This window comes from Carassius gibelio, chromosome B17 (genome assembly GCF_023724105.1).
Source record: "Carassius gibelio isolate Cgi1373 ecotype wild population from Czech Republic chromosome B17, carGib1.2-hapl.c, whole genome shotgun sequence".
NCBI lineage: Eukaryota > Metazoa > Chordata > Actinopteri > Cypriniformes > Cyprinidae > Carassius > Carassius gibelio.
Genome location: NC_068412.1, coordinates 4,763,791 through 4,775,469, shown reverse-complemented (window position 1 = coordinate 4,775,469; position 11,679 = coordinate 4,763,791). Strand labels below are relative to the sequence as shown.

General features: G+C 39.0%; 1 protein-coding gene across 1 annotated transcript; it reads left to right on the top strand.

Annotated features, from left to right (window-relative positions):
- The first annotated feature begins 2,327 nt into the window (after positions 1 to 2,327).
- On the top strand, positions 2,328 to 7,286 carry LOC127975992 (gap junction delta-2 protein-like). Its single transcript, XM_052580088.1, has 2 exons — positions 2,328 to 2,903; positions 3,926 to 7,286. Exons 1-2 carry the CDS (start codon positions 2,833 to 2,835, stop codon positions 4,782 to 4,784), a joined length of 930 nt encoding a protein of 309 aa, XP_052436048.1. The 5' UTR covers positions 2,328 to 2,832; the 3' UTR covers positions 4,785 to 7,286.
- Positions 7,287 to 11,679: the final 4,393 nt, after the last annotated feature.

Here is an 11,679-nt window from a genome sequence, read left to right as displayed (position 1 = left end):
TTTTCTTAAAAAATATTCTGAAGATTGTTATTGCATCAGTATTATTCAGCAATGATTGTTTTTTTTAAAAAGACCAGTGTTTTGGTGTATTTGTGAAATGTGATTTACTGACTGATATATGAACAAAGCAAATCACTCAGAATTGAAGGAAGAACAATGTAATACTTTTTTTCTTAGCTAGACGTACAGTATTGTTAAAAATAATAGCAGTACAATGTGACTAACCAGAATAATCCAGGTTTTTAGTATATTTTTTATTGCTACGTGGTAAGCAAGTTACCAGTAGGTGCAGTAGATTCTCAGAAAACAAACAAGACCCAGCATTCATGATATGCACGCTAGTAAGGCTGTGCAATTGGGCAATTAGTTGAAAAGGGTGTGTTGAAAAAAAAATAGCAGTGTGGCATTCAATCACTGAGCTCATCAATTTTGTGGAAAAAAAAACAGGTGTGAATCAGGTGGCCGCTATTTAAGGATAAAGTCAGCACTTGTTGAGCATGAATTTGAAAGCCTGATGAAAATGGGTCGTTCAAGACATTGTTCAGAAGAACAGCGTACTTTGATTAAAAAGTTGATTGGAGAGGGGAAAACCTATAAAGAGGTGCAAAAATATATAGGCTGTTAAATGCCTTAAAATGAGAGCAAAACCAGAGACGTGGAAGAAAATGGAAGACAACCATCAAAATGGATTGAAGAATAACCAGAATGGCAAAGGCTCAGCCAATGATCAGCTCCAGGATGATCAAAGACAGTCTGGAGTTACCTGTAAGTACTGTGACAGTTAGAAGATGTCTGTGTGAAGCTAATCTATTTTCAAGAATCCCCCGCAAAGTCCCTCTGTTAAAAAAAAAAGGCATGTGCAGAAGAGGTTACAATTTGCCAAAGATCACATCAACTGGCCTAAAGAGAAATAGAGGAACATTTTGTGGACTGATGAGAGTAAAATTGTTCTTTTTGGGTCCAAGGACCACAGACAGTTTGTGAGACGACCCCCAAACTCTGAATTCAAGCCACAGTACACAGTGAAGATTACTATTGTGTTGGGCCTATTTATCGCATACCAGGGATCATGCATCAGTTTGCATTTGTCAAAATACTTGAAGAGGTCATGTTGCTTTCTGCTGAAAAGGACATGCCCTTGAAATGGTTGTTTCAACAAGACAAATCCTAAAAACACTAGTAAATGAGCAAAGTCTTTGTTCCAAACCAACTAAACTAAGGTTTTGGAGTGGCCAGCACAATCCCCAGACCTTAATCCAGTCGAGAACTTGTGAGGTGATTTCAAATATGCTGTTTCTGAAAAAAAAAGAAATGTAAATGAATTAACTATTTCGTTGTTATTTTGAACAATACTGTATATTGATCTAATTTGGCACTATCTTTTGTTCAGTCAGTTGTTTCATTGAATATTCCAGTCAGATTTATGATGTGAGCAGCCTGTTCCCTCTCATGCTGAACTGTTCATCTCTTCCTCTTCCTGATGTCAGAATGGGGCTGGTGTTGAAACCTGAAATTTTTATTTTATTTAGGAAGAACAGTAATCTCCAGTTTTCTGGGACTGGTCTAGTTTTGCCAGCTTTGTATAAAGATTTTTTTTCTTCTTTATGGACATTTTATGCATTGTTGGCATTGACAATGAAATCAATGTTGTTCAGCCTACAGTGTGGGTTTGGAGCAGGAATATGTTATTGTGTGTATAGTGGGAGAGTGTTTAGGAAAACAGAGACTCGACTCGAACTCAACCCTTCGATTGCAAGTCCGACTCTCTAACCATTAGGCCACGACTTCTCCTTTTCCAACTAAAATATCTTCATCTCAAAAGCTACCAATACAGTTTTTTTAGCAGATGCTATTACCACAGTTACAAAATAAATCAATGAAAATTGTCTATTTTAAAGATGTCAAGCATGGTATCAGGACATGAGGTGAAAATTTGATGAAGTGTTAAAAAAACGAAGACATAAAATTTGACACATTTTGTCTTCAAAAGGTATCCCATCAATGCAAAGGGCATATTTATTTTAAAGATATCAAGCATATGCATATCAAGACTTGGGTTAATAATTGATAAAGCGTTAAAATAAGAAGACATAAAATATTGTGACAATTTGTGGTTGTCAAAGGGAACAAATATCTTCGGGGACACTGTCCTTCCTTAAAATAGTCAAACTGCAAAAAAGATGGTTTGATGGTTTTAAACTGCGCATGTACGGGCGTTCGATGGGCGGGTCCAAAAGTGTCTTTACTTAAACAGAGAATCAGCTGACACTTTCACCTCACAGTGTCCAGAGCCCCAGCGCTGTTTTACACTGCTGCTTCACGTGAACAGGGCGGAGCTAAAGGTCCTCTCTGTATTCAAGGACATTTGCGCTCCAACAGCTGCGTCGCCTTTCAAAATATACAGCAACAAGTATGAGCCTCATGTCCCCTAAATAAATAAAGGTGGAGGTCATCTCTGCCCTGCTTACTATGACATGAGTTCACCATCACCGGACCGAATCCGGTTTAATTCCCAGAATATGAACATCATCACACATATGAAAACAGCGCGTTTTGGCAGGTCGAGATAAAGCCCCATATGACGCAGCAGGGCTCTCCACGGCACTGATGCCATATTAAAGCCCGCCGCCCTCCACCCACACCATCAATCTGATGTGGAGATCGAAGATAGGAGGTCTCACATGACTCCACTCCAGTCTGGAAGACGAGGAGAAGTGTGGCATCTTCCAGCATCAGCACTGCCACAGCCGGCGCAGCTCATAACGGCGGACAGTAGGAGGAAATATTCACGCTTTTCCCTGGATTTGGAGCCGAGTCTGCGGATGAGCAGCGATGGGGGAATGGACCATACTAGAGAGGCTCTTGGAGGCTGCTGTCCAGCAGCACTCCACTATGATCGGAAGGTAAGAGCTAATGTCAGTGCATCTGACGCCGAGATTCAGCTCATTTTGGGTAGGGAAAAACGTTATAATCCTTGCCAACAGGCGTAGTCGCCCATTTCACCCTTTTAAATAAAGGATACACCATAAGGATAAAAAAAAAAACATGACCTAGCAAAAAATGTTTGCGTAGTAAATATGAAAAATATACTGGTTTCAGCACTGGACAGCACCCTTTAGTTCAAACGACACTGAACTATTGACAGCTTTATTTTTTTCCTATGTATTTTAATATTTGCTTCATTTAAAGCCCCGTTTGAACGCAGAGCGATGCTTCTTGCCAGGTGTGAAAAAAAGGGGTTACCGCCTATTACATGTTCTTCAAATGCCGTAGAAAATAAAACAAAATAAAAAAGGCAATAAAACGCACTTGTAAAATATCGTGTTATTGGACCACAGTGAACGGTGACTGAAATGCATCGTTCATTGGTTGCGAACGCACCTGAATTTATTCAGCTCCCTAATAACCCACGAGTAAACCTGCCACTTATACATTTATTTGTATTAATTTATTTTATTGCTTTATCTGAAGCCACCTTTTGAGTCAAAGTGATGCTTTTTGCCAACTGTGCGCAGTAACTCTCACTTATATAAGGGAAATATATGCCAATCACGTTGTGTCTGTAAAGCATAATGTTTTAATTGAAACTAAAATAAAAGCATTCATGGGTTGAGAATGCACCACATTTTCAGCACTGGGCATCATCCTACCCTTATGTTTTAACTCAACTTTTCCTATTTAATTGTGTTTCCTTTGTATTTAAGTTAAGGCAATGCAGGGATGTTTGATGGTTTGTGAAACACCATGCTCAAATTCACAAAAATTTACAGTATCAAACGTGACATCCCAAGTGCTATCTGCATAATCCATATGCAGCGTTCAGTGACAGCGAAACAATGCACAGCCCGGTTTCAGCACCGGACAGCTCCCTGCAGCTCAAGCTCATATATTGACACATTTATTTTTCTGTGTACTTGTTCTTTAGGATCCTGCTCACTGTGGTGGTGATCTTCCGGATCCTAATCGTAGCTATAGTGGGAGAGACAGTGTATGATGATGAGCAGACCATGTTTGTCTGTAACGCCTTGCAGCCGGGCTGCATCCAGGCATGCTATGACAAAGCGTTCCCCATATCTCACATCAGATATTGGGTTTTCCAGATCATAATGGTCTGTACGCCGAGTTTGTGCTTCATCACGTACTCGGTCCATCAGTCGGCCAAGCAAAAGGAGCGACGTTACTCAACAGCCACCGTCCTCCTCTCTCTGGATAATAAGGAACAGGATTCCCTGAAACGAGAAGAGGCCAAGAACCAAAAGATCAAGAACACCATCATGAACGGAGTAATGCATAACACAGAGAACAACACAAAAGAAGCTGAGCCTGACTGTCTGGAGGCCAAAGAAATGGACAGCTCGGGCAAGAAACCGGGCAAGTCCAAAATGCGACGGCAGGAGGGCATTTCCAGGTTTTACATCATCCAGGTGGTGTTCAGAAATGCTCTGGAAATCGGCTTTCTGGTGGGCCAGTATTTCTTGTACGGATTCAACGTGCCCGCCGTGTACGAGTGCGATCGATACCCGTGCATCAAGGAGGTGGAGTGCTACGTGTCCAGACCAACGGAGAAAACCGTGTTTCTCGTCTTCATGTTTGCGGTCAGTGGCTTTTGCGTGGTCCTCAATCTGGCCGAGCTCAATCACTTGGGCTGGAGGAAGATCAAAGCGGCTGTGAGGGGCGTGAGGGCCCGCAGGAAGTCCATCTATGAGATCCGGAACAAGGATTTGCCCAGGATGAGTATGCCCAATTTCGGCCGCACTCAGTCCAGTGACTCCGCCTACGTGTAACGGGTTCGTAACAAGAACACAAAGCCCACGCACCGCCGAGTTCAAGACTGTGGATGAGTCCCATCGCCACGTAAGGTTCATGTATTGCAAGAACATGGGGTAGGACTTTTTTGTTACTGTTTTAAAGACTCCATTGGCAACTGTGGACGACAAACACGTTTGTAAAGTGGTTCACTACAGAATAATGCATCTTTTTAGAAACGTTTGTACTCTGAGATGTACACAAAGAGCAAATGCTGATACCTGAATGCGTATTGCCTCTCTGTAAGCTGCGGTGACACTTGACATGACAGTGTCCGTGTTGCACACAATGCATGCTATATGATTCATTACAGTAAAAAAACCAAGCGGCTCCATGACAACTGCTGTGCCATGAGCACTGACATGTGAAGTGTGACCGAACCAGCTGCTCTACTGTACTTGAACGGAGTAAATGCGTCTTGCACTAAAAAGTGAACATGATGCTGACATAATATCGCACATCGGGAGAGTCTCGACACACCATCCATGTATTAAACACTATCGCATCTGCTACGGTTTCTTTCCTTTTGGTTGCCTGTACCACACCATTGACCTTAACGTAGGCTTTGTGATGAGCTCCATTGGAAATCTGCTGTCATGTCCTTGTGTGTGTGTGTGTGTGTGTGTGTGTGCGTGAGCAGGGGTGGATTTGCTGCAAACGCTTAAAGTCTGTGATGATTTCCTTAATTTCAACACCAAAGCGCCCTCTGCTTTCATTTGTAATGTGTTTTTTCGCGCTTAAGTGTAATCAAGTGCCATACTTGTATATAAATATATGCATATATACATATAAAATCTATTCTGAAGAATATATCCATATCCATAAAGCAGATTTATTGCTTAAATTATGCTTATTGCGTCCAGATTTGCTTTGGCTCTATTTGCTGTAAATGCAATATAGATTCTTCCTTCTCTCTGATTTAAAAAAACGGCCGGGTGGAAATAAAGTACTGGTCTTTTTCTACATAGGGCAGCCGTCTGTTCTCGCTAACAAATGACAGAACAGTGTTTCAGCAATGTTTTGTGCTCTGTTGCTGGTTTTTCACCCAGCACTTCCAGCAATATTTGTAAGCAGAATAGTTTTTTTTTTTCTTTTGGGGGAGGTTATGTACTTGTTAAGTGAAAATCCCACGCCTGCTATATCTCTTCCACTCTCAATGACAATGTAAGTGTGTTTAAACAGGCGTGTGATTTCATTATAAACTGGTTTAAGGCTTTGTTCAGAAACAGAGTCCAGTGCATTATTGTTTAACATCTGATCGTTAAGATGTCATTTAATTTCTCCTCTTTGAATGGTTCTTTATGATTATGCCACCATATATTTATGACAAGCTAATGCGTGCACAGAGAGGAGATGTTCTCTGCATTTCTGAGCTTGAAGGGAAAGTATTGCATGCTTAAGATCTTATATTCAAGACAATTTCAGGGGATGAAATCTATGCGACATTTGCTCAAGTATTGATATGTCACCCCACCACCCTACAGACGCTTAAGAACTGACACGTCTTGAAGGTCACAGAGGATAAAGAACAGTTTGTGACCAACCGTCTCAGAAAAAACCTGATGGGATGACCCCTGGGAAGATGGACATTTGCTGTTATGAAAAGGGGTGGGCGGTGGGGACGGGAACAAAATGGCTTGGCTGTACAGTGCAATCTTCCCTTTTCTCTCAGTAATTCCTCTTTCCTTGGATAAGCATTCCAGGACTCCTGAGATTTTTACAACTTTGTGGTCCTTACTGAGAAACGAAAGACCAGAGCTCAAAAGACTGTACTGGACTGACAGAGCAAAGCTTAAATAAAACATGAACTGGTATCTCTCCTGCCTTATATGTACTGCAGTCTCCCCTCCCTCCCTCCCCTCAACGTCTTTCATTCTCTCCCGTGCATTTTCTGCAAGAGCTGAGCTGGTGTTTTTACAGCTCCTCCTAAATGACAAAATGATTGGGTTATGTATGAATGTAATTCTGCATGCTCTGATGTGTCATACATCATGTGAGAGGTCAGTTGATGCAGTTGCTTTCATGTGTGCTGCAAACCCACAAACGGAGACTCTCTTGAAATGCATTGTGCACGCTCAGATGTCTCCACTGCAGTTGAAACCAACAAAAATATCTTGTTTGCAGGCCTGAGGTGATCAAACACGTTAGCATGGGATGCCATTACTGCAGATACACAAATGAGGGGATCCGTAGGGTGTTATTTTTTTCTGTTTTAAGGAGGCGATTCTCCCCGGAGCGCCATCATCTGAGAGCAAACGACGGTATGAGTGTGTAATGTCGCAGTACCTCATATACATTGTTATTTTATCCTGATCAATTTGCATATTGATAAAAAGGGCCTTGCATGTAGTGAACGCAGAAAACGCCGGGCTGTTCCTTTCTGAGCCTCCAGTCCTTGTGGTCTTGAGGATGGTACATGTGTAAACTGAATGAAATGAAGATGGATGATATACTGTGAATTAAATCCACTTCTTTACAAAGATGGTGATAAAAGTGATGAGCCTGATCTTTTGTTTTCTTGCCGTGCGCACACACACACACACACACACACACACACTCGTGCCGCTCCTCTGAGATTTCATTGAACCGCAGTGTCCTGGAAGGGCTGCGCAGAAACTCTGCAATGCACAACTGCTCTCACCTGCACATCACTGAACATGGGCTTTGGAAATCTCTTCAGTGGGTACACTTTGTGTGTGTGTGTGTGTATTAGTTTGGATATACAAAAGTAGCACAAATGTAAAAGAATGATCTTATATAATGACTGTTAACCGAGGTGATGGGTTCATATATTATTAGTGTATATTAGTGTTTGTCAAAGTATTGTGTAATTCGTTGGATGTTGATAGATTTCCTAAGAAAACCCAAGAGCTATAAATAAAAAGAAATGTCTCATTTGAAATACAAGCCCATCTTATTATTTATTTGTAATTAATGAAAAATATTACTGAATGTATTTTCGATTTGTCATTGATAAGGTCTGGGAACCACGAGTGGAATTGTTACTTGGATTTCTCAGTCAAAATGATCTGTATTTCTGCATTTTGTTATAGTAGATTATGAATTTATTTTGCATGTATAAAAACAGAAATTACTGTATAACATGAATGTGTAATCAGATATGACAATGTCCCTTTGGTCACTTTATTAGTTAAAAGTTTTCTTTCTCTTAAAAATAAAGGTTTTTCGCTGATGGTTCAGGGAAGAACCTATAACATCCAGGGAATCTTTCCATTCCACAAAAGCTTCTTTAAAGTGGAAATATTAAAATGTTCTTCTTCTTCTTAAAAAATAAATAAATAAAAAATGTATTAATTAATTAATTAAAAAATAATAATTAAAGAAAGGAAAAGGTACTTTGGGGAACCAAAAACAGTTCTTTGTCATCTATGTGGAAAAAGAAAACCCTTTTGTAACCTTTATTTTTAAGAGTGGTATTAATGAGAATAGGATGTAATAGTACCCAAAAATGACTAACACATAGTATGATAACACTATGATCAAAATAAGCCAAAGGCCACAAAATACATGCAACACAAAGATGATGGTGGATGTTTTATTCTTGTCAGGACATGATAAAAACACATTTTCATTATATGGAGCGGTTCAGGATCACAGATTCAAGGCTTAACCTGGTCACATCTGACTCTAGTGTGATGAAAGCAATTACTCTGAGAGCTTCAACGCATCCACACACACACACACACACACACACACACACACACACACACACACACACACCTGCACAGTCTGGGCTCACGGTAGTAATGGAAACATTTAATTAAGTGAAAACTATATAGGTTATCTGTCTGCTGTTGCGGTATCTTCATCTGAGCAATTAAATCCCATAATGCCCTAATGATTGTGATCAAACCCAACGACTGGTAAAAGATGCACACTAATGCTGTAATTAGCATGTAATGCTGAAAATCAAGCAGATAGTTTCCAATTAGAGACTGCCAAACTGACAAATCAATAATTTCCTTTGATGTTATCTTTAATTTGCTGTCAACCAAAGCAATCTCTCTCTCTCTCTCTCTGCTGTCAGGTGAGGCGAGCAGCCCTCTTAGCCAGACCAATTGTTCCTGATAAATGTATACGATACGCACCATTGCCAGCCAATAAAATTCACCGGATGACCAACCCTAATCACTAAAAAAGCTGTTCTCTGTCTAACAAGATTAGAGCCGGCCAAACAGACTGAGTAAGTGAATGGAAGCAGATGGAAGACAAAATGGGAAAAGAGGTTAAGAAATAATGCATATAGGGATTTGTTTTGTACAGAGGGAAGCTAGCTTGAAGAGGATGCCTGGCAGTTTGTCCCTGTTTAACACAGGGTTCATTTACGGTTAAGAGTTGAATTGTGTCACAAAAATGGGAATCACTTTTTATTACAAGTACTTAACTTCTATATACTCACATTTAATTTACACAGTAGATACAATGCACTTATTTTGTGTAGACCGGTTTTTACATTGTAATAATAATAAAAAAAGATCTGCATGTAAAATTACATCTGTAACTGATTTCTGTAGTTATCTATAATTACAGTGTTGACCCTACCTCTGCACTTTAACCAGCTCCTGAACCCAACCGCACCACCAAACTTTTGCCTCGTAGGTAAAGACACCTAATAAAAGTGGGACACAAAGAGTGTCCATATTTTATAAAGACATTAAAAGATTAAAACTTGTCAAGGCTGTAATCTTGTAATGTCCAATAATGGATATAATTGCATGGGTATCTATCACACTCGTACACGACGGGCACGTTGAATCCGTACAAGTAATACTGGCCCACCAGAAAGCCGATTTACAGAGCATTTCTGAACACCACCTGAATGATGTAAAACATGGACATAAATATATCAAATAATCCTACAAAAAACATTGGTTATCAGTCTTATACAAAATCCCTTTCCAGAACATTCTCGTTCACCGTTCCTGGCTGGTGGAATGATCTTCCAACTCCTATCAGGAAAATCTTTAATCTTTCTCTGTCTAGCCTGTACTTATTTGCACAATGCTTGAAACTTGGTATTACGAGCACTTTATGTGTCTGTTTAAGATGATTCATTTGATGTTTTCCACAATTGTAATCACTTTGGATAAATGCATTTGCTAAATGAACAAATTTAAATGTAAAAATAATTTAAAGAGACATTTTAAATACATTAATGTGTGTCACACTGACAGTAAAAAGGTATTCTGCAGTTTTTACCCTAAAGAGCTATTCACCTGATTTAACCTATTTAAAAAATAGTTTTGTTGGTATAAATTCACAGGTCAACTTTATAATTATTATTTAATCACTCAATATTCACTGTTTGATCCCTGAATTATTAAATTTGCACCACAACTATTGCCAACCATCCCGCAGACACCATTGAAAGTGTATGTTTCGAACTAAAGAATATACCCTGACATGAGCTGTAAACCTTGAATTATTAACCATTTGCACTCTGCTTATCAATGAGATGTATCTTTTGGTCTGCTACACTTTTTCCTGTATGATTTATCATCTATTTTCCACATACTTGCTCACAATGAGTTTTGATGTCATGAAAACACTAGAACATGCCTTCTTCATCATTGTATGGGGCTCTTTCTTTAGCATTGACACAGTGTTCAGCTTGATGGTTTTTTTTTTTTTTATTATTACTTAGTGAATATGTATATGCCTTAACGAACCATTCTGATGTCATCACAGTTGAGCACAACATTCCAGATGTAAGTGAAGTGAAGCTCTGGAAGTACAAATCTCAGTCATTTTCTCCATACAGAGACGATTGCATATAATACTCTCGACACAGACTCACCATATGATTTTAAAACATCATGTTTAGAAGTCATATTCCTACACAGAACTACAGAGCCCACAGTCCTGGAGATGGACCATCAAACACTCCAAATGAGATAATAATGTGGATCTTCTTGCTTTCCCAATCTAATAGTTTGGCATACAACTGAAGATTACATAATTGATCTTGAGCTGTGTCACTGCTTCACAGAGGATGGAAACTGCACTGAGCTGTGAGTTTCAGCTTGCTGAGAGCTGGTCTCTGTCAGAGCGAGGGCTGCAGTCACGTGACGCTGAGGAACAGCTGCAGTGGGACGGAGCGGGGATGTCCTCTGCAGCGCTGCAGGGGTGAGAGAGGAGGCGCTGGGTGTGACTGCATGCATCACTCATGCAAAGAAATAAGGAAATAAAACTTAGTGGATTTTGAATTGATTTAGTAATTTTTTTAGTTAAAATATTAATAATGAATAATACTTAATTAAAAAAAATATATATATTAAAGTTGTATCTGTTATAAAATAATAATATTATAATATTATCTGTTAATAGTATGCACTTTAATTAACGTGAACAAGCAATGAACAACAGCATTTTTATTAACTAACATTAACTTATGATTCTAGACTAATAAATGCTGTAAAATGCATACTTAGTTTATTTTAGCCAATGCATTAATCAATGTTAACAAGTGAGACCTTACTGTAAAATGTTATTATATTATTTAATGGGCCTAGTCTGACATGAACTACAATGAACAGTTGAATTTTTATTAACAGTATTTAATATTAATAAATGAAGAGTTAATTTTGTTAAAACAGAAAACTCAGTTTTTCTCAAAAGTTAAGTTTTTTCATTGTGCATTCCAGTTAATATTAGTCAAACTGCAGTTGGGTTATTTTGATTTGGTTGAAAAAACTAACACAACAGTACACAATAAAACAAGAAGAAAAAGTTTTTGTAAATAAACTCTTCAAATATGAATAAATACTGATTACAGTAACCCCCCCCCCCATGCTGTTTAATATTAATGTTTAATCCAAAATTAAGGGCGGCTTATGGTTAAGTGGTACAAAC